General features: G+C 38.0%; 1 protein-coding gene across 1 annotated transcript; it reads right to left on the reverse strand.

Moving 5' to 3' along the window:
* Positions 1-373: 373 nt before the first annotated feature.
* arhgef33 (Rho guanine nucleotide exchange factor (GEF) 33) lies at positions 374-23,454 on the reverse strand. The gene is made up of 15 exons (XM_059024096.1): positions 23,116-23,454; positions 22,469-22,512; positions 17,233-17,397; positions 17,028-17,149; positions 16,813-16,916; positions 16,296-16,508; positions 14,864-14,990; positions 13,426-13,558; positions 9,769-9,876; positions 9,214-9,306; positions 7,076-7,224; positions 5,922-6,023; positions 4,357-5,155; positions 3,879-4,024; positions 374-3,186 (listed from the first exon to the last, which is right to left on the reverse strand). The coding sequence occupies exons 1-15, from the start codon at positions 23,123-23,125 to the stop codon at positions 3,051-3,053; spliced, it is 2,451 nt and encodes an 816-aa protein (XP_058880079.1). The 5' UTR covers positions 23,126-23,454; the 3' UTR covers positions 374-3,050.
* Between the last annotated feature and the right edge of the window lie 1,490 nt (positions 23,455-24,944).

Here is a 24,944-nt window from a genome sequence, read left to right on the forward strand (position 1 = left end):
AATTAAATGGAAAGAAAAAGAAAATGTACATAACTTGAGTTTAAATTTATTGGTGTGTATATATGTACTGGCCTTTGTTTTATTGGCATGAATATTTGCTACTATGATTAACTGTAAAAGCTATGTGAATCTGACCCAAATGTAAGAACAAAGTGGTCATCTTCTACTGGCACATGTAACCTTTACCTGTGTACCTAACTATGTCTGTAGATGATCTTTGTATTCTATGTTAGTAACAGTATTCATTTTGCATTAAAAAAAGGAAACATTACTGACTCTTGTTTTTTGGCATTAAAATATGTTCTAAAAAATGAAAGCAGGTGTTTCCTCATGACTAAATAAGTGTGATTGAAAAATAAAATATATATTTTTTGCCTTAAATAGTGTTTTATGGTTACAGGTTTCCCCAAATCATGAATGGACATTGCTGTCATCTTTAAAAATAAATACTGTACATTGCATCATGAGGTCAAAACGATGTATTAAACCCCTTCTTCCTAGTACCTAATCACTTCCACTGCCGTACTGTAGGTCACATAAATCAATGCAATTAGTGACTTGCAGCACCGGGGGGACATTACTTTAGGTCCTGGGATGCAGCAGCAAGCTTTTAATTCTATAGCTCTCCCTTTGACATACAGTGCCGTGAAAATGTCTGATTTTCTGCATTTTTGCACATTTTTCACATTGTATTTGGTCAGTTTTTTTTTGTGGGTTGTACTAGTACCTAGAGGGATTCTTAGAGAAAGAATTACACCAAAGTTTAGTTCTTCTTTCATTTGTTTGGTGTGCAAGGTAATCAAATATGCAATCTTCAGGTATGAAAAAGTTATTTCCCTCCCTAGTTAACTCAACCCAATTAAAGGGATAATTAGGCTCAGCTGTTTGAGTCCTTTGGTTAACAACCAGGCCTGATTTGGGCCAGCCCTGCCCAATATAAATCTGACTAACTTTGGCCCTTACCTTCAGAGTGAAGTTGTCAGCACACAGGTTCTAGAGGCACATCATGTCACAAACAAAAGAAATTCCTGAAGATCTCTGGAAAAAAGTTGTTGATGCCTGTCAGTCTAGAAAGGGTTACAAAGCCATTTCTAAGGCTCTAGGGCTTCACCGAACCACAGTCAGAGCCATATTGTCCAAATGGAGAAAGTTTGGGACAGTAGTGAATCTTCCCAGGAGTGTCCGTCCTGCCAAAATCTCTCCAAGAGCAAGGCGTAAAATCATCCAGGAAGTCACAAAGAACCCTAGAACAACATCCAGGGATCTGCAGGCCTCTCTCGCCTCGGCTAAGGTCAGTGTTCATGACTCCACCATCAGAAAGACACTGGGCAAAAATGGAATTCATGCAGAGTAGCAAGGCGGAAACCATTGCTCACTAAGAAGAACATGAATGCTCGTCTCAAGTTTGCCAAAAAGCACCTGGATGATCCTCAATAGTTCTGGAACAATGTTCTATGGACAGATGGGTCGAAAGTGGAACTTTTTGGCCGTGATGGGCGAAAACCAAACACTGCATTCCACAGTAAGAACCTCATACCAATGGTCAAGCATGGTGGTGGTAGTGTCATGGTTTGGGGATGCTTTGCTGCATCAGGACCTGAACGCCATGCCATCATTTAAGGAACCATGAATTCTGCTCTATATCAGAGAATTCTACAGGAGAATGTCAGGCCATCCGTCCGTGAACTGAAGCTGGAGCGCAGCTGGGTCATGCAGCAAGACAATGATCCGAAACACACAAGCAAGTCTACATCAGAATGGTTGAACAAGAAATTTAAAGTTTTGGAATGGCCTAGTCAAAGTCCAGACCTAAACCCCATTGAGATGTTGTGGCAGGACCTGAAACGAGCAGTTTATGCTCAAAAACCCACAAATGTCACTGAGTTGAAGCAGTTCTGCATGGGGGAGTGGGCCAAAATTCCCCCACGGTGCTGTGAGAGACTAATCAATAACTACAGGAAGCGTTTGGTTGCAGTTATTGCTGCTAAAGGTTGCGTAACCAGTTATTGAGTCTAAGGGGGCGATTACTTTTTCACACTGGGGCATTGGGTGTTGCATAACTTTCATAAATAAATTAAATATGTATCAAATTTTTGTGTTATTTGTTCACTCGCTCTCTTTTATCTAATATTAGGTTTTGGTTGAAGATCTGATAACATTCAGTGTCAAAAATATGCAAAAATGCAGAAAATCAGACGGGGTAAATACTTTTTCACGGCACTGTACCTGCATAGTTAATAAAAACTAGCAATCATCCAAAGGATCTTCAACACAAGGAAAAGGGGGACCAGTGATAATTTTGCTAGTGCTAACAAGAGATGAGAAAATGGAAAGCCATTTAGACCGACTGGAGCACAGCCCAGTGTGTTTATAATATGGGGATTAGACTGTATAATTAGAAACATCCGCAGCGCACATGTTTTTGTCAGTCAGCTGGGTTTCACGTGGCTGACTCATTTGTGATGTAAATGGAATCCCTGACATGTGTTATATAAAAGATCGAGCTCTCTGTGGCAGTGGCAGTCATAATGAGTAAGACAGTTGGCAAGGTGCTGTGATATCCAATTACTGATGTTCACAAGCCTCAAAAGTAACGACTCTGGGCTGTACAACAGATAGCTCTTGAGTGCCACAATATGACTCTTTTGATGCATCCCATTTAAGGTTTTTAATAGTTTTGAAAAGACATTAAGAAATTAAGTCTTCGGTAGAAGCAAGTACAGTCAAAATGCAGAACATTGATGCTGTGTTTTTAATGAGCAGAATAATTCCTGAGTGGTGTCTTAGTGTAGTTACTGCTATTTAGTCGGCTTTTTAGTTAACTAAACAGATTTACTCCCCAATTGTTTTAAAGACATTAGAGGTGGTAATCATTAAGCAATTGTCCGGTATCTCTGAAGAATTTGAACTCGTTGCGGATTTGTCTCATTAAATCAGTACAGTCCTTGCTAACAGTGTTATAGTGTTTCTTTTTTGTCTTGTTACATTTCTTATTTTCTATAGCGCTAATATTTAGTAAAGGCATGATTGTAACGTGGGTGAGCTGTTCTTCAGACTGCAGTTCCACTGTCTAGATCTCCACTACGAGCAGATCGAGGAGTCTTTGTTAATTCTTGATAAGAAATGGCTGTCGGCTCCACTGTTGATTTGTCATTCCCCTTTTCTTTGCCTTCTGAACTGCTTGACCTAAAACAGTTAATGGAAGAATTTATCAAGAGATTTGTTTGGAGTAATTTCCTGCCGATTTTCGTATCAGAGTACAGTATTCCAATTTCTTCTTTTTTTGTTGTAGTTATTTCATATTATCCAGCACTGTATTCCTCAGGTAGTGTTATGTATGTATTGACTCCAAGGAGGCCCGCTTGTGCAATTTTACTAATTAAGATCATTTTTCCTTCTTTTGCTTTTAATTTTCATCACACCACAATGCAAATCAACAGACAGAAGTTGTTTAAAGATGGTAATCATTAATAAAAAAGGATGCGAATTAGGAGAAATGACACAAGTGGGCCTACGTAGGATTTGTTACACATGGAAAAAATATTAATGGTGCAATAGACCAAGATAATTTACACAAATACCCAACGGTAGTTCCATTAAAATTGAAACAACTTCCATAGTAAATTTTTATTTTTGGCTGTCATTTATACCAAAGTCCTTTTCTGACAAACTGACACTGAATTGCACTCAGGCACCAGCCATTGAGTGACACTGACTGAAACTTCTGGTATTGAAACTGACTGGGATGAATTTGGTCACATGACATTCCCTGAAGGTGGTTAGTGCGTCACACACACATACAACAGGGATGATTACCAGGGGCCTGTTTAGCAGGGTTTGTAAAATGTAGAATGAGATAGTGGTTTTACTGTACTTACTTTTTCTTGAACAATTTCCGGAAGGAGCTTCTAAATCCTCCTTTCTGCTCTTGATTCCTGTTTCGTTCACTGAACCCAGTCTGGTCGTTTTCTTGTGTGCTGCTTTTCAATTCTACGTCTTCGTGCATGGTTATGGCACTAGTCTCCTGTCGAGGTTTGAGTCAGCATTTATCTTTACTTGCATGCAAAATGTATTAACCTTGCCTACTACAAAAATGAATGTCTCAATTCATACAGAAAGATGGATTCAATAAAAAAAAACTTTGACATTCAGTATTTCCCTGTTCTGTGGCACTAGTCCAGTAAACACATAGGTGCGCCTTAAACCTGGCACTGCATTAATGCTAAACTCTTGTCTTAAAATCTATAATAATCTATGACTTCAAGTCGCTCAATCAAAATTCTGAGGTAAAAATAAGTCAAGTAAATCTATAAGCCTATAACAAAAAATAACATTTTGGGAGCTTCAGCCATTTACCTTGTCTGATTCCCCCCTTGACAAGTCTTCTTCAGCAGCTGCTCGGTTTTCGCTCTCCCGTTTCTGAGGGGGGTTGAGGCTCCTCTGGAGTTTTTGTGCAGCGGGACCCTTGGGGGCAGGCGTCTCCAGCTTGGTGTGCTGGCTGCCTCTGCTGCCGTTACTCTGTGGGCTGTTACCAAGTGCGGTCTTGACATCAGCATCGGATGCGGTGCAGGTGCTGTCTAGCTGGAGGCTGTTCAGTGACTTACTTTTACTCTGAACAGCCTGGACCTGCATGTGCCTGTAGAGACCCGGGTCCTCTGGAGAGACAAGGGTCCTCCCTGACAGCTGACAGCCCAACACGTACGACTCACTGGTGTAGTTCTTGGTGCTGATGAAGGCGATGTCCAGGCTGGAGTCCGAGGAGGCGGTGGAGCAGTTATCAAAGAGAGATGCGTTCTGGAGAGACTCCCCGTCTTCTTCACACAAGCTCTCCAGGCCCAGCGGCTCCTCCCGGAGAAAGAAGCTGTCGTAGTCGGAAATACTCTTGCTGCTGGCCTGGAGGGCACCAAGGGGGCTGCAGGGGGATCTCTTGCAGGGCAGGTGCTCCAGGGAACCACTCTCTAGCTCAGTCTCAGGGATAACCTGCAGAGTCGGCGATCTCAATCTCTGCTCAATGTCAGGGCTGTAAAGCACCCCTTGGTTGAGACTCTCGCCTTTGTCGTACTTCCTGCTGTCTGACAGCCAGCCATGTGGTCTTGTGCATTGGATTTGTTCCAGTAACTTTTGCTTGCTTCTCTTTACCTGGGTTATCTTTGGTCTGTTAGATGAAAAAAACAAACAAATGTAGGTAGATTTAATGTACGGTGATGGATTAAAAAAACCATTTAAAATGCCCAAATCGCTTCAACCCACTTATAGATTAGGAGAACTGAGGATCAGCAGGCTAATCACCTTATTTCACCTGCTAAACCTGAGCAACAAATGTTGACAAGCTATTGAACTCTGAAAGCGAGACCCAGTTGGCTACTCTCAGCCTGGCTTCATCAAATGTCTAACCTTGTAGGGGTTGCTGAAGTGCGATAAAGTCAACTATCCCCACACGATTTTTCTCTTTAGATCAACAATTTGATACAAATGAGATTTAAACCACACTTGCCCATTGGGGACCCCTAAAATTGTTGCTATATAAAGACTCCATATCCTACTTCTTAAAGCACTGAATATGAAATTCAATGAGCATTAGGACCACCAAGCTTAGCGTGGGTATAATAAATATAAGAAGTAAAACATTTTACATTTCTTAATACGGGTCTCTCAGTCTCTTAAAGCACTTTCTTCCAGTTTAGTTGTCAATTTGTATAATCTGATTTGTATAAAGGGCAAGAGAACAATACAGCATAGAATACATTATACAGAGTCTTCACTGTAACTGACAGTGTCTCAATAAACTGAGGCTTGTGTGTATATTTTGTTAAACAACTTTCATTATGAAAAGACACTGAAAATCCATATTTTACATGCTAACAGTACCTCAAGTCACTTTTGGATTTGTTTTGGTTTGTAACAGTCAACACACCACTTACATTAATGCAGAGCTAGGAGTGAATGTGGGTCCTATCTCTTCAGACTGAACCCCCCACTCCCTGGAGCATTCAGTAGTCTTGCAAAGCTGTTTTAATGAAGACCTAACCAAAAAAAAACATGCTAGAGATTATTAAATACAGTGTTGTTGTTTTTTTCCATTCCAGGAACAGTCCAAAGCACCTTTGACCATTGTTCCATAGTCCAATTTCTGTGTTCTTGTGCATATTTTAGCCTTTTAGTCTTGTTCCCCTTTCTTTACAGAGGCATTCTTACTGCAACACATCCTTTAAGTCCTGATTTCAAGAGTGACCTTCGTACTGTTGATTTGATGGACAACGACACCTGTGCCTTCTGTCAGTTCTATTGTCAATTCAATGCTTGTCTTCTTTCTATTCCTTAAGAATATTATCTTCAAGTATTGCTCATCCTTGTTAGACAGCTTTTTGAGTCTTCCAGTCCTGGGTTTGTCAATTACAGGTGATGTTTCTCTGTACTTGTTGATTATGCTTCGGATACCACACCTTGAAAATCGAGTGATGCGAGCTTTTCACTCAATGTTTTTCCTTCTTTATGCAAGTCAAGGTTGTTATAATAGTAGAAATCACTAGTGGAAGCTTTGAGTAAATTGTTGATTCTCATAATGCATCAGAGTAGAAAAATGCAACATGTCTAAGACTTTTGCACAGCAGTGTATATATGGAGCCAAACCATGTGATGTGTCAACTGTGTGGCATGGAAGTTAGAGAACAAGGTGGGTACAATGGAGGTGGGCGGGGTAACTGGAATGGCTCATCTAAGATTATTTTCCAGCAATCTACTTAAGAAAACTGTTGTATTTTACTCTGCAGGTGCATAGCGTTTTTCACGTGCACAGTTGTTGTATTTTACTCTGCAGGTGCGGAGCGTTGTTCACGTGCACAGCACGCACAAAATTGTTAACTGCATCTATCGCAACACGTGTAGTCCGCGTGTTAGCTAGAGTATAAAAGAAAAGGAGCGTGTTCGCTTCAAGGTTCTGTGTGTAACCATGACGGAATAAATGACATTGGATTCTGTACAGTTTCTCGTTGTCTCGGTTCCTTTTGTTTTCCCTACCCAAAGTACATAACAAAAACCTTTGTAAACATTCAGTCAGTAAAATACAAAGTGTCACCTCTTCAAGTCTTTCCTGTCCTGAGTCAGCAGGGCTTCATTATACTGAAGCAGCTGACTGCTCTGGGACACGAAGGATTGGAGCTGCTGGATACAGATCAGTAACAGGTAGTAATCAGGGTGCTCTGGATCAGTGTGTCTCAACAAGTTCTGCAACAGGAACACAAGATCACAATGATTTAGACAGATTGCTGTACATTATAGCAGTATCTGGGAAGCTTGCTTCTATTGAAGCGTCTGGGCTCATTTAGGTAACCAGACTGTTCTGGTTTTGGTTTAATAATTGGTTCTTAGCCTTTTAAATAGTTGGATTTCTTCTCCAGTTATTTGTTTTTTATTTGCGCTTATATTTTTTCTCAGTTTGCAATGCGTGCAATAAAGAGATTGCTTCATATACACCTTTTTTTTCACCTGGGAATACTTTTGTGACATGACAAATGGAATTGCGCTATTTCATGAATCCATAATAAAACAACCATAATCTTACATTAAAAGGGGTCCCAGATGTCATACATAATTGCTGTGAAGACTGGATCAGGCCTTAATGGCCAATTTTACCACTGTGCTAAATTAACCTATTTAAAAAAAAAAAACAAGGGGTGCAAATTTATCACTGTAAAGTATTTGGATAACTCCAGTGCTCCTGGGGCCGTTTTTTCAAAACTTTGGTAGTCGTATTTCTGCGTTTGATCTGAATTACATCGTGACATTGGGTTTTTCAAAACATCGAAGTGCGATTGGTATTATACGCTTTGGTAATCCAATCGCACTTTTAATCACGAGTAAATTAAAGAGGAGATTAGGATTACTTTGATCCAAAATACCAGGATTATTGTGATCCTACTGTGGAGGTGGATTTAGCTTTTAAATGATCATAGAACATCGATATTTTGTTTGAATTGTCATAACAAACACACACTATATGTCCAAATAGAGTATTAGAATATAATATTTACATATTTAAGTTTTGTATCCATGCAAGCAAAAAGGAAAACACATATTTAGTGGTATAGCTTTAATAAAAAGCATTTTATTTTTTATATATACATGATGATCAACAATGTATTTATTTTGCGTGTTTGTGTGCTACGTAGAAATAAAGATGGGGGGGATTACATATTTATTATTTATTTCATATTACAAATTTTAATATGCAAGTCAAAATAAATTTTATCAAGTATTTAATGGAGGATCCTTCTTGAAGTAGTTCTTTACAATGGCATCCCTCACTGCCCATCGGGCAAGACGAGATCCTGCTGTGGTCCAGCTAAAGATGCATCATGGTGTCCTAGAGGCTCCACCAGGTCGGCACTCAAATCCTCACCTTCAATGTCAGGTACATTGCGATTGATAGCGATATTGTGCAAAACAATGCAGGCAACAGTTATGCTGCATCCCTGTGATGGTTCCACGTGCAGATAATTCAGAGTGAATCCTCTCTTAAGTACCCCGTTGATGCGTTATATGTGCACTAACATTAAAAGTAATTTGTGTGATTTTTGATAGAAAAAAATAATATAAAACAAAATAAATAAAGTTGTGTATTACTGCGATCTTATTTATTTTGTTAAATTATGTTATCATAAATAATGCCCTCTTAAAAAAAAAAATATATATATATATATATATATATATATATATATACTATTAAATGGTACACAGTGACTTTTTTCTTTTATTGTGTTACATGTTCCCATATGTTGCTACAACTGTTTACATAAGGTGTGTGTATTGTTTTAATTATATTTTTTTAATATTTTGACCACTTTTTTAAACTTTTAAATTGCATTCCCTGCCTCGAGATGGCATCCCATGTACCAGCATGGACCTCTCAGAACTACATTTCCCATCATCCTCCTATTCACATATGTAACTGAGATGGATTTACCAGTGAGGAGGTGGATGATGGGAAATGTAGTTACGTACCCTTTAAGAACTAGCCTACTTCAAAAAACTGGATTTCGTAATCGTGATTATTTGTTATATGGATAAATGTAATCCAGCAGAGACATTTTCTGAAAAAACAGATCAAAATGATCCAGATAAAAGTAATCTCGATCACAAAATATAGGATTACAAAATCCAGATCACTTTGATCCAGATTAAAAATTTTGAAAAACCGGCCCCTGGAAGCCTTACCTGTAATAGTGAAATGTATTCTGGGACACGCTGCATTGGCTGAAGGAGCAGGGAGTGCAGGGAAGGCTGATGCTCATCCCCTGAGATCTCTCCCTGTAACAGAACAGAAGTTTCTATTAGCTGCACCCATCTAGAAAAAAATAAAACTATTTCTATGTCATGAATAGGGAATTCAGGCAGTGATGTCATCTGAGTGGCTTTTCTGCCTTATGGTTTTGGGAGCTTTAATTCTCTGGTAAAGCCCAGAAATACTGAGGCGATTCATTATTTTATTTTTTATACACTGTAAAGCAGTGCCCTGAAGGACAGTTTAGTTTCTTTCTATCTTTCTACTTTTGAACATTAAGTTGACGGACTCACATGGGCAATTATTGTGTTGTGGAATAATGACAGCCAACCATCAACGTGTTCTAGGGGGTTAAAGTGGGCAAGTGATTTTCAATGAAATGCGTTCCGGTAGCTTAGTGCCTTCTCTGATTCTCTGGGTTTGAAACACCTAGTATATACTGTAGTACTGAGTTTAACATTCACAATGTCTCAGTGGAATGACTATACCTCAAAAAGGCTTGTAGTTTTGTGGGAACTGGAGCAGTACATGTTCACAACAGAAAGGCATTCAGGCAACTCCTTCAGATACGCAATATAATAATCAAGGAAATCACTCTGCAAAGGAAATTAGGAAAAAAAATCATAATGCAGTAGGCAGCAACCCTCCCGATTTGAGCAATTTCATGTGTGCTTGCTTTCCACACAGTATGGTTCTTATTATTCACTTTTAAACTGCGCCCTTAATATCTTACTTCTTATTGCATTGCTCGTCATGACTTCAGTAATTGTACTGTGGTCGCTTTGTTATAGGCACTCTAGATAGGCACAGTACAGCTATGGCCAAAGGTTTTGCATTACCCTATAGAAATAACTAATTTTGCTTCATAAAGTCGAATGAAACCTGCTGAATAAATTACATACTGCTTTGTAGTTTTCCATATTACTGTACTTAAAAACTGACCAACTAAAAAAATGTGGCATTTCAAAATCTAACATGAAATACTGAGCTATTGTACTACTGGCTTACGTTAGACTTTCACAATGTCATTTTGTAGTTTCTTTGATTACATTATGTTATATAAAATATCTAAATTATGGTCATATGGGCAGAGCTAGTAAATGGACTCTGCTCTCTCACTGAGTCACAAAATGGCTGCCCCGGAAAAACTACAATCCCCAACAGCAATGGCAGGGTTGCAAGGAGGGGCTGACCCATATAAAAGGGGTCAGGTCACACTAGGAAGTGAGGAGTGAAGGTTGGTAGTCTTGGTTATTTTGTGCTATTGTGATATTGTGATTGTCACTTGTTTGATTTACTGTGTATGACCTGGACTGTTCGGATTTCCCTGCTGGCTGTTTAACCCTGATTTACTGAGAACCCGACTTGTGAACTGACCCTGCTATCCCTGACCACGTGTGCTGCTTGGTGCAGCAGGGGAAAGGAAATAAATATGCAGGTACTGTCCTTTTGGAATGAATTTTCTGTTGTGTGTTAATTTGTGTTTATATCCCGCACAGTTTTGTGTACAAGTTCTAATAACCCCTAAAAACTTTGGTCACAATATATACACATATACTGATGCACAATGAAAACGCAACAGTCAACAGTCAACAGTCAACGCAACAGTTTTACATCAATAGCTCATTGGGCACATGCATAATGTTATTTACATTTTAAATAGTGAGCAGATAGGTTTGTTGATTGTTTGAGTAATATTGTTCCCTGGGATAACAAAATATTGAACTCAAGTCATGTGACTTCATAAAAACGCCAGGCGCTCAGTGTTTGGTATTTGAGTTGAGTTAAAATTGCCAAAATGAGTTGATTAAGAATCTGTATAAATAGCCATTGGAAAAGACATAACTTTAATTAACGCAAGAACAGCAAAAAATATGACCATACCCCGCCTGAGTAATGAAGATCGGCGGGTTGCTATTGGCATTATGATTGAAGGCGTGTCTGTGAGAGAATTTGCCCGGAGAATGAGATGTTCTGCCTCTACAATCAGCAGACTAGTACAGAGAAACCAGGAAACCAGTTCTGTGAGGGAAACACCATGTCCTAGAAAACAGAGGGTCACCACACTGGCCCAGGACCGTCGCGTCCGACTGATCCATCTGCGTAATTGATTTCAGACTGCAGTGGCTACAGCATGAGAAATTCCAGGAATAACTAACCTGAGCATCAGCAGAATGACTGTAGCTCGCCATCTGCATGAATATGATTTGCATGCTCAGAGGCCGTTCAGGGGTAACATGTTGACAGCTGAGAGATGAAATCGACATTTTTTGTGGGCCAGAGAACATCTGAGGTGGTGGCAGAGACAGTGGTGGAGTGTTTTATTCACCGATGAATGCTGTTTTTCCTTTGACAGACTTGACGGAAGACAACGTGTGTGGAGACGTTGTGGTGACCTCTGCGGTCTGTGACACTGGTAGCCAATCGGTGTGGGGAAGGGGTGCAGAGTCATTGCTTCTGTTCGAGCGGGCTGACAACATAAATAAAAGGCACTGCGGTCGATTAAACCAGTGCGAAATTTTAAAATGACATTTATGTTCATATTTGAGTTTTTAACCAGTTCTTCTTACTGAAAGTAAATGTGTTAATTGTTCAGAACGTACGTGCGTGCGTTGGGACGATACTATCAATTACACGACTGTGTAAATATTCCATAATGATATTGTAGCGTTCTTTGTTCCCGCAGGCAGGTCGAGGCAATCCACACACAGGTGGAGGGCGGGACCTCTCGCACTGCAGCATCGCACTGCAGCATAGCGCCGATACCGCTGTACAAAAGAACCGGCTCCTTTGCAAGGAGCGTATATCGGGCTTATGTCTTTGTGTGTGACGTCACACACACAGACCTCACCTCACCTACCAGCCCTACTACTGCCTTCCCCAGTGCACGCTTCAATATTATAAACCTAATAAATGGCTCCATAAATCACCACGACAAAATTAAGTAAAAAAAAAATAAGCATTACACCTTTGCTAAATGGGAACATTTGATAATTATCCCGCAGAGAAATGTTAATAACAGAAAATATGTAGGCTACTTTAAGGTTATTAATAATGTATTGCTTTTTACTAGGTCTACCCCAAACCATTATCCCTGCTACATTTCTCATTCCATTTCACTGCTACAATGCTTTTTAAAATCAAACTGAAACCAAAAAGCGAGTGCAGTTAAATTGCTATCCCCATTTTGAAATCCAAGTGAATCGTTGCAAAAATGTTCACCTGTTATGCAAGTTACGTCATCAAAAAAACAAAACAAAACGAAAACTATAGTCTTCTAGTAGAGCTTTGTACAAAATACAGCACAGGACTGGACTGCACAGTATACACAGTATAAGTGAAGTTTGCATGTGCGCTGCATAGAAAACTGCACATTGGTGCATTGTTTTGTGACTCAGGACATTTTAACAGTGTAAATACGTGTAAAAAACGAGTTGTAAAATAACGTCCGGATTTGCGTCTGCACACTTTTGGTTTGACAAATACATACTGGAATTCATAGACGAATACAAATATGAAAACTAATAGCGTGGGCACAAATACAGATACAGATAATGGTTCTATGTACCACCCCTAATATATATGTGTGTGTGTGTCAATTCTAGGTGATGCAAAACTTTTGGTCATAGCTGTACAGAACAGTAGGAGAAACAGTCTCTGACTTTACCAGAACACTTTACCACTCAGAGACCTAACTAATAAGTTTATTGAAGGACCTTGGACCTTAAACCATTAAACCTGAACATAGCTTGTCATAAAAAAATGCTAGTTTTGAACTTCAATGAAGCAAAGGATCATAATGCTTACAGTATGTCTCAAGGTATAGCACAGGTGACATCCCTGTTTTTACCTTTAACTAGAAAGTGTAATGACCATTACCTGTTAAATCACATACTGTATAATGTCCAAGAATGAAACAAACACCTAAATACTATAACTGTTGTTTCCCAAAAAGTCAGCTTACACAGTTTTTTTTTTTTTTTTTTTTTTATGTAAAGAAGGCTACCTACTGTATTCAAGTGTCTGACTGGCCAGACAGTGTACATGTGTAGATGTGTCAAATAAAACAAACAAACGAAATGTCTGGTAAGCAAGCATTGAGATAATCGTGTAACCAACAGACCAATTGTAAATTATGGCCATACCTCCTTGCTTGTTAACTTCATAAATATATCCCCCATGATGCCCTGCCACTGGCATTTCAAGACTCGGTCTTGCAGAATGTGAAGCAAATTCAGATGTTGTTGAATAAGGAATCGCAGAGAACTGGGGAAGGGTCTAATTTAAAAAAGAAACAAACATATCTACAGTATAATACATATAATCAATCGTGTTTTTTTTTAATCATAACTTGTCCCCTGATCGTAAAAAAAAAAAAACACGGCTAGATACAGTATATATTTTCCTGTGAATAATCGTATTCCTACTAAAGCTATGTAAATCATGTCTAACTGCGTTACACACAAATATCATGGGCAAATTCAATTTAGACGTGTTCCACCAAAAAATTGTTAATGTGATCTCGATATTATCATCAATCACATGGTTAGATCATATGCTCTTAGTAGATGTGCACACATTTCACTTGGTCACAAGTTGTTCAGATGCTTATTCAGACACATTACTGCTTTCCTGGGCTGAACAAAAGAAACAGTCACTAAACACGAATTAATAGTTTGCTGAACTAATTCAGCTGCCTCAACAGGCATGCAGAACAATTATAAATGTTGAATTTATGCTAACGCACTCTTTCCAGAAACATGCACACAAAATCAGAAGTAATATGTGATATATACAAACATTGGGGTTAACGAGCACACGACCCCCTAATTTCAGACATCAACTTCCTGTACTTGCTACTTAGGATACAAATTACAATATTTATGTGCAAAGAAACAATTAAAGGTTTATAAGAACATAAGAAAGTTTACAAACGAGAGGAGGCCATTCAGCCCATCTTGCTCGTTTGGTTGTTAGTAGCTTATTGATCCCAGAATCTCATCAAAGGATCCTAGGGTGTCATCTTCAACAACATTACTGGGGAGATGGTTCCAGACCCTCACAATTCTCTGTGTAAAAAAGTGCCTCCTATTTTCTGTTCTGAAAGCCCCTTTATCTAATCTCCATTTGTGACCCCTGGTCCTTGTTTCTTTTTTCAGGTCAAAAAAGTCCCCTGGGTCGACATTGTCTATACCTTTTAGGATTTTGAATGTTTGAATCAGATCACCGCGTAGTCTTCTTTGTTCAAGACTGAATATTGCTGTTTCTATCCAGTAGCTGTTATTCATGCGAGGATGACCAACATACATATGCATCTTTACACTAGAATCACGTGTTGCTTGTCTTCACTGCAGCACAGAAAGTCCAGTATGCACTCCCTGCAGTGCATGTCTCCTATTAGGAAGTGTTCAGTCTTCCAGTTACTAGCTTCTTAAAAGAAATCGCAGCCATTGTTCAAAACTGCACATGTGACAATAACCCCTTTAATTAAATTATAAAGCCAAACTTTAACATGAAGCTACAGGCAGGGGGCGCTCCTGTTGACTTGGTAAAGGGCAGAAGTTGCAATAAGTATCTGCTCACCTTTTATCTTTGGCACGTATTGCTTCTGATCCATTAAAATGAATATTGGCCTTCAGCAATAATGATAGGTAGGACACGTACACTCTCTCAGATTCCAGCAGCTCCAAAGCAGCATTCTGTCTCTTGTCTTTAAAACAAAAAAGGGTGATAAAGATAAACAGGTCATTCTATTGAGAAACAGGGCACCATTATATAAATTGATTACAAATATTTTGGGGGAGGTACTGAGTTTTTGCTGTATTGTAAAAGATTCCCAGCATACTGGGGTTAATTTGAATAACATTTACCCCACCAGCTGGATTTTATTAAAACAGTTGATAGCCATTTCTGACTGTTTATCGTGTTCTGATAAAAAAAAAAAAAAATGGCCAGGAAGGATGAGAACAGTCACAAAACCCCAATCCCAACAGTATGAGGAATGTTATGCAAATTAAGTGGGCACCTAATTAACATATCCCCCGTGCAAAAATGTGGTCAGAATGAGCATTTTCCATCTAAAATGGTTCCGCCTGTTTCAAAGCGTCCTAATGGAGATGGAAACCTATTTCAGACAGGCGCCATCTAAAAAAGGGTCTGATGTGGGTGCAGTGACTCTGACCACTTTGGCGATGGAGCCCAATGCGCTGCTAGAGATTGCTGCGATTTTAGAGGATGAAAGGGAAAATGTAGCTGCTATGCCAAAATGAAAAATAAAAAAATAAACAAATACATATATAACTATATAAATAAATACATCTATTTATTTATTTATGTCTATATTTATCTGTGCATTAATTAATTAATTAATTTCTCATTTTGGCATGAAATATCCTCCATAACCAAAACTATAATTTAATACATTATACATTAAAAAAAAATTAGTCTAACTTATATAACTGAACACAATATTCTAGATGAGGTCTTACTAATGCATTGTAAAGTTTTAACATTACTTCCCTTGATTTAAATTCAACACTTTTCACTATATATCCGAGCATCTTGTTGGCCTTTTTTATAGCTTCCCCACATTGTCTATTAAATGTATCTTCTCTTCTTTCTCTCTATCTCCTGAAACACATGACTGATTTGTTTTTCTCTGTCTTTACTGCCTTTCAATCCCACCTGTCGACTGATTGAAATCCTGGAATGACGTAAACACTGTCATTTGCATTATTAACATATAGATTTCTCATTTAAATACTGAATAGTTATTCCACCACTTATATGAATTGAACTCATTCCACAACAGAAAAGGGTTTCATTTTATAATGGAAACAACATTCGGGACAAGAGTCGGGTTAAAACAGGCAGAGACAGTGAGTTTCAGACTTTTGGAAGGCACTTTTGATATTCAGGGCCAATGTGTGTGTTTTTTTTTCCTTATTCATTCCCAGTCTCGAAATATATTTAGCCGCTTTGAACTAGACAAGCACCTTCTTGATACAGTACTTACTTGACAATGAGTTATCTTGTTGGCCACCCTCCAGAGAGCTGGACTGGATTCTAGCAGGCTCTTTGAAGGTATCCCCATTGGCCGTGAAGAGTGGTCCATCAGCATAGCCTTTAGTGTCCTTGCGTTCTATCCACACTGGTGACCTGGAGTGGCCTCTTTGATGATGCTCATGTGAATGCAATGCTTGATGATATCCCTCGTTCATGTCTGTTTCTTTCATTGCATTAAAAAAAACATTATATATATTTCCCATTACGGCTAGGGCAGGTTACATCAAATTACCTTTTTTATTTTTTTTATTTCTACTATGGCTCTATAGGATGACAATAGAGCCATATAGGACAAACAGATTTAAAAAGGAATTACAACCCTGATCAACTTGAAGCAGCTCACACAGGTTATGTCCATTTTTTTGAAACTGTTAGAATATAATTTGCTCTTATACAGTATATTGGAGAAATGGCACCAGGGACTATTAAAGGCTATCAAAATTGAAATTGTGTAATGTGGAAGTTACCTTTTTGAACAGTAGAATTGTTGGATAGACTTGCAAAATAGTGCTGCATCACATTGAGTTCTGTCAGGTTGCCTTCTGTTACACCATCCTCTCTCTGGCTTTTTCTGAAGAATCCATTAGAAAATAAATTAACAAATGATTCCATTGTTTGAATGATTAATTATATCAAATTCCTGGCCCGGTAAAGGATTACATGGTGTTTCAGATGTGATTACCTATGTAAAGATGAAAGGACTTCTCTTTCCATCTTCATCTGGAAGAGTTCAAAGTTCCTCTGCATCTCTCTCTGCCTGTGGTTGATCTTGTTAATCTGTGACAAGGCACTGCTGAGCTCCTCCTTTACAAAAATGAAAGATACAAATCACATACTCCATCCATCCACCTACCAGCATCTACCCCAGCACGGGCCTGAGAATGTACCTTAAAAGTGTTGAATGAATTCTTAATCCCCATCAGTTTTTCATCCATTTCATTCTCATAGCACTTTATCTTCTCCTCCAGGCTGTGATCCCCTTGCTGGATATTAGACAGCTCCTGCATGGCCTCAAGGAACTCACACTTCAGCTCAACAGCCAGTGCCTGCAACTGTCAGTCACAGAAAGAGACAGGGTTAGGCTTCTGGTATGCTGAAATGGCTAACAGCACAATCTTGCAATTGTTATCATGTTATTAGTGACCTCTGAGTCAAGCTGCAGTCATGTTATTGAGTGTTATTAACCCTTAAACTATCATCACAGAGTAAATCCACTGCTGTTGTGCGGGATAGGAGTTTTATTATGGCATATGTAGAGCAACCAGTGCCATCTGGTGATCTGCCACTTTGAATCAAGCTTTCTTTTGTCTTCCTAACAATACACTGCAGTGCACTAGCTGGTGTGGGTGCTTACTAATATAAAACCACCTGATGATCTAGTCATTACATATCCCTATGGCATGCAGCTAGCACTGAAGGGCAGCCCCTAAACTCATAGTCAAAGCACCTTAACAATAACTTATAAGAAATAAAAATAACAAATTTCAGTAACAAGAATGATTAAAAGTTAAAGGAACAGTAACATCATAATAATAATAATAATAATAATAATAATAATAATAATAATAATAATAATAATAATAATAATAATAATTCAATAAGATAATTTCATATAAAGCTACTTACTCTTAAACCTAGTATGGTGCCAGGTTTTGTTTTTAAAATAAAATAAAAACATGTTAGTTATATGGCACACATGAGATTTACATAGTAAATATTACCTCTCATGCAACATTTATGGAATAATTTATCCACTTTAACAACTACAGTAAATCTCCAACAGCATTGACGACACATGTTCACCATTGAGGGCTCAAGTAAGAATACAGAGAGAAACCCAGTACTCTGACATGTAGGACAAATAAATAAACATATGATAAAGAAAAATCTACAGCAGGGTTCCCTTTATGAACTGAGAGTTTCCCTCTTGTAAACACTTACCGTGTGCTTTCCGATAAAAATAAATGCACACAGTGGAAGCCCCCCACACACACCTCTCTCTCTGGTCACATAATCCAAATTCAACCAACCTTTTATTCTTTTTATCCAGATAATCAAATTATTATTATTATTATTATTATTATTATTATTATTATTATTATTATTATTATTATTATTATTCCATAACTATTACTATGACTGCAGCAAGACTGAGGCCTGCCCCTGTAAAATATGTTTTCTGTTTGATTATAAATAACATTGGTGGGGTTTGTTAAAAAAAAAAAAAAAAAAAAAAAGTATAATTGGTATAATTGAAAGGAATGTGCAGCAGGTGGCCAGGTGTCAATTGAAGAAATTGATCATCAATGAACCCTGCTCACCTGTGGCATGCCAGTCCTTTGTTCTGTGTTGTACCAAGCTGTGTGTTTACAAGCTGAAGGAGAACCCTCACTACTTTGTGTGGAACTAGGCTGAGCTACCACTGATCACTGTGTATTGAACCAGGATCCATTTAGGGAAATTTGAATCCCCCACCAATGTTTATTTAATTTGTGCAGGAGAGACTGTTCCTGGTGCAGGACCTCCCTTTTAGTAGGAGTAGCGCATGGCCCGAGCTTGGCCACCTTTTGTTTATTAGCTTTGTTTTTGTACAGTGTTTGTTTTACATTTTGTATTTCAATGTACACCTATATATATAATATATATATATATATATATCCTTCCGTACTAGAGAATCAATTGCAGGTACCCAAGTGGCGGCCACTTGCAACTAACTGCAACTGCCTGTGCTTTAATAAAACCTGGATTCCTGAGCAGCGTTTCAACATCAAAACCTTCTATCTCTCTCTCGTCTCTCAGCGGATACCCTTACAGTAACAGAACACCCCTGTTACAATGACATATAAGATGTATACATTCCTAAAACAGGGCACTGTGGTTTGATCTATGACAACAGTAGGGCAGAGGAACATTGCACATAACATGGCTGGTTACCAGGGGTGCTGTTCGAAACAGGTATTTGTAAAATCAGATAGCCAAGATTTGATTGTAAACGTGTCTGCATCCCAGTTTACCGCTCTGGATAATATTATTAGAATCTGTAAACTAATAAACAACTTTATCAACCATGGATTTACAGTGATATTTAAAAACAAAAGACCTTAAACCTGTTTACTGTCTATTAAAAACATAACAGTGTAGTAAAACATAGTTTGGGGAACCATGCTACCAAGCATGAGAAACAGCAAAATGATTTATGGTTTCTAAAGGATTCTTAAAGTACAGATAATGTGGGGGCAGCATTTAGTTTTACACAAAAGCAATGTTGTTGCCATTGCCAATATTCAATTTAATTGTAAGGCATGATGAGCAAATAAGTTAATGTGGAAAATCACCACATTAAGAATGCAGCCTGAATGTCAAAGACGCTTAGCAGTAGGGAGGAGTCATGTGAAAAGCATTATGTAGCTCCCAACTTTAAACAGACTTACCAGTCAAACAGCCAAGCCAGGTCTCTTATTCTATTACAGTTTAACCCTTTTCATTTTATTATGCTACTTGGAGCGCCAGGGAATTCCCCGAATTGCATCATCTCTTTTTTAAGGCAAATCCGAAGATAAAGATGGACAGGGTGGTTGAGGGAGGGGGAAGGAGGTTAGTGAGGTCTTCCAGTGCACCAAAATTCTCCAATAAAATCCACCTGTGGCTCATCCCAGCTGGGTACAGGCTGATCACAGTCTAATGTTTGTCTACTTGACTTTACTGAATAATATTATGGAAACTTGTACCAATAATAAATCAGTTTCCACAAAGCTCATAAAGACAACCCCAATGCAATATCAATTAGTCAGGTGATATAGTTTAATACAGTGAACTCCTGTAATGTGGACCCCTTAGGACCAGGCCTTTTGTCCACATAAAACAGCTGTCAAGAAGAAAAGATGTTCAGCTTCCAATTAGAAATAGAGCTGGTATACTGGGTAGTTAGAATGTAGCACAAAAAAAAACACCAAGAAATCTGTTTATGCAGTACCTCTATACAGAGATTGTATTCAAGTACAGCACAATACACAGTATATTTCAACATCACATGATACACAAGGGTACATAGAAATGCATGTCTGCTAGTGCGGTTGTTCAGCAGATAAATCTGTGCATGTGTCCACTTTAAAAGGTATCTTCATGCCAAGTACATTTAAAAAATATTTAATTTTCTGACTGAAACACTGAGCACTCATTGACTTAGTAAATGGTGAATCTCTGTACAAAGCTACAGTTACAGAGGCAAGAAATTAAATGTTACGAACATGTAGGTGATACAAAGTTGAAGTCACTAAAGAAAAATATGCACAATAATAATTGGTCATTTTACTTTAGTCCTTAATCCTTTCACATAGGGGCATGGCTTAAAAAAAAAAAGCTCTTCTAGTCTTTATAAGGGGTGATATGGAAGATGCAAAAGCAGAATGACCTCATACGAGGATGGCATTTAAATTATTATGTGTTCAAAACTATTTTAAGTGTTTTTTTCAGCTATTTTCAGTATTTCATGCATGAAAGGGTTTAATATGAAATTGTCCTCATACAGTAAGGTGGAGTTCACTGTACTATTATGTGCAGTGATAAACTACTAAAATACTACTGATGGGGGAAATTGAGTTTGTTGTCAGCTTTCTGGTTGTTAAAACATGTTGGTTATACAAGAACAAGAATGAATGATCACATGCTGTCATGTTTGTGTTGTGTGATAGTAATCCGTGTTTTCACATCTGATTAAATAAAGAACAAAGCCAGGGTGTAGCGAGGCTTAGGCCATATGTGCTCAACTAACGTATAGGATCTATTCAATTGAGCACTTTGTATTCCAAGGTTATGAAAACCACCATGTCTTAGTAAGTAAGCATCATACACATGGGAAGGGTCATACGCAAAAAAACACTCTTATTATATAATAATAATATACCTATCCCCTCAACTCAGCACAGCACTACCAGCATGACAGTAAACCCCAACACAATGAAGCGTTCTTACCTTTGTATACCGGTAAGTTAGTGATCAGCAGGTGTGTCTGCCGCACGAACAGCACAGCGTTTTCACTAACTCTACTGTAAAGAATAAATTAATTTTGTTCTATGTGCAAATATCGGGACTTTCTTCCTATGCATCGGGACGCGGGACATTTGCTAGGAAATCGAGACCGTCGCGACCATATAGGGACTGTTGGCATGTATGCGTTAAAAAAGAAAAGAAGACCATCTGTCTTTTGAGGAAGATATGTTTAAACAAAACACCAAAGCTGACAAGCTATTTTAATAAAATATCAACAAATGTACGGGGAGGTACAGTAGTTCGAAAAATACATCGGAGAAAAACCAACAGGAGGAAACGACCGACACTGATGGATTACATTGTGAGTAAGGACTCTAAACACCGGATACAAGCAGTTTCCAATGCCTGGAACGCGACTGGGCGACACAGAAGCGATATGAAAAAAAATATGACTGGTGTCTATTTTTGCAATTTTGTCGCGAGGGCAGCTAGGGAATTGACCAATGAGGAACAGCATCCCTTGCTCGCCTTTTTCAGTAAACAATGGTGGAAAAAATATCATTGTTTACTTATATTGAAATAAGTATTCTGAAAAGATATAATGTATTCTACATTTTTATTAGCTATATATTGCACGCCTGTCTTCACTGATGTGAAAGGTATGGTCGCAGCGAAAGTACCATTTTGTCGCAAGACAAATCACATCGTGTCCGGTGTGTAGTGGCCTTTTACTGGCAAGTCCTAACTTTCTAATTTAGAGGGTTTGTAAGAGATGATGAAAAAAGAGTCTGCAGTTTGCATTTTGCAATTTTTTTTTTGGCACTGCTAGTACCTCACACACTGGAGGAGAACGTTCATTTTCGAAACTGGCGCTAATCAAACATTCACTCAGGTCAAATACGCCAAAACGACAACAGCCCTTGGCCCCCATCAAACTTAATGGGGTCAGTATGTTAACTGGAAATATGTTGCACAAAAATCTGCCACCCAGACACCACAAACATATGGCATGCACATTAACATGTCAGAAACGTTTGTTTCACAATCTTCTCCACACATAAAAATGATACAGTTCGAATGTGTTTGTTTATACTAGTGTTCTAATAATTCGGTAAGTAAAATGCATACATTTACCTGAGCAATCTGTGAATTCACCTCCCCTGTTCCATCTTCATTTACTGGGAAATGAAAACAAGAAGTAATTAGACATTTGTCATGCTTTTAAAAAAAGTAAACAGGACACCATTATAAATCAAGGTTTCTACCTAGAAAGAGTGCCAGACTAGTGTTTCAGGTGGTGGAGCCTTGTAACTATAGTAAACAAGCATGTCTTTAATTACTTCGAGCCTCATACAAAAAGGGGAGAATGCTGGTAACTAGCCATTTATTTCATATAGCATTTGATATAAATAATATAATGTGTGTCTTATTTGTACTGTTAATATATACTTCATATAAAGAAATACATGGCTGCTATTATGGTGAAGAACATCAACAATTAATCCAAGGAGACATAAGAGTGCATATGTCACATAGCAGTTTATCCATGTCTGTAAACCCTTATATGAAGTGACGAACACTAAATACTTTACCTCATTCATTAACAAGACAAGTTTCCCACAATAAAACCAAATATAGTTCAATAAAACATCATGGTTAGGCTTGACTCAACTACAGAGGAATAAAATTACAACAATTACAGAGACACTTTTCTCAAGTGAAAAAGGTACCAACCTGCATTTTAAGGTGTACGTACTATAAATAAATGAATTGCATTTTACCTTTTTCCATGGCTCTCCTCTTTAGCCTCCACAGCCCTGTGTTTGGCAAAGTTACTGTCCTCTTCACTTTACAACTTGAAGCACTCAGCTTGTTCTCACTAACATCCCATGTGAGAGTGATGATGCATCAAACAAAAAGAGTTGTTGTTTTACTGTAAATAATGAACTGAAGGGAGATGTAAAAAAAGATAATGCTTGAATGAATAGGTCTCCCTCTGGCTGGAGTATTTTCTTCAGTCTTTTCGTAAACACCTTTCACTGAGTTCAGTCCTCAGATCACAGACTGTACATTATGTCTTAAGTAGCTGTAGATACATTTAGAATTATGATTGATTTATCCACCTTCTGTTAACTTGAGCTAAAAACCTACATAGTCATAAAAGCTTGGATAACAGAAATGTTTTGCAATACAATATTTAACATAGCCTGTAGGTGTTATATGATTACGTTTTTAAAATCCATTTCCTATCCTTGTCCATTTCACTGTCCCCTTTATCGTTGTTTTGTTCAACTTTTCTTCTCAAGGCTTTCCATCGATAGTTATAACTGATTGTTCGATTTGATGTTTCTGGGACTCTTAAGGAAATTAAGAGTTTATCCCGGTGTGACATTTTTTAAATAAAAACAAATCTGATTAAATTGGGTCATATGTGTTTAATTTAAATATCTTTTGGTATCACCTGGATTTTTTTTCCAGCATTGTAAGTTCAAGGGTCCTCCATGGGTCTTTGGTAGATGACAAAAGGTGTAATTATTGGAATCCAAACGATCCTTCAGACAATCAGAGTGGGATGCAGGACAGCTGTATTATTGCTATCGGTTGTAGCCCAGATACTGTGGTGGTGTTATACCCCGAGCATCTGTATGTCATTAATTGTAACTCTTTTTAAAATAATAATAATAATAATAATAATAATAATAATAATAATAATAATAATAATAATAAAAACAAAAACAACCATGTCAATTTAATAAACTGCAAAGGTTAACAAAGGGGTTTGATGTTACGGTATTTCTGCAAACAAGTACACCACCCCTGCAGCTTGGCAAGCCCAAAGTGGAAAGTCGGGCCCATATGTCTTTAGTCTTTATACCAGGCTTCCTGCCATAATGAATAATCTCTGTATGCCTGTTTTTCTCCTGATTGGACTGCAACCAAAAAACAGGAAACCAACTTATGCTGCCAGTTATATAATTTGTGTCTTATTATCAGTGTCACAAGTTTGAGCCTTGTGCCCAACATGAAGAATCAAGACTGAATTTTAAAAAAAGTGTTATCTGTGTGTATTTGTTTAAAATCTGAATAAGATGTTTGTTTTAAACGAAAGGTTATTTAATTCCCACAAATCAGGGCCTTTCGGTAATCATGCCCCTGTTCCTCGTGCAACCCTGGCACCTTGAAGGAATCATCCTTTCCACTTTATGCAGTTCTTGTCAGCCTTTAATACATTTTCCTTTTATTATGTGTAGTAAAAGTACCCTTTTCACTGTACACCCAATCTAAGCTGCTGAAGTTACTGAATGTTTGTTTTTTCTGTGTATTTTAAGCTTACTATCCTGGTTCCAGTAAGTGGGGAGTAACTTCCTTCTTCTCCACCAACTTATGCAGAGAAGTCTGTAAAAGGTAATGACCAAAACTTAAAAAGCCATTATCTTTACTCTAATTCACATTAAAGGAATGTTAAACCATGTTTCTAAAGCGTTATCACTGGTCCCAATTTTCATTTACAGAAGTGATTAGATACCTTGAAGAAACAGTCCTTAAAGGGGTTATAGCTAATGCAATAAATCCATAAATATTACATTTAGTGCACTGCCATTTGCAAAGC

The sequence above is a fragment of the Acipenser ruthenus genome, chromosome 5, assembly GCF_902713425.1.
Source record: "Acipenser ruthenus chromosome 5, fAciRut3.2 maternal haplotype, whole genome shotgun sequence".
Classification (NCBI taxonomy): Eukaryota; Metazoa; Chordata; class Actinopteri; order Acipenseriformes; family Acipenseridae; genus Acipenser; species Acipenser ruthenus.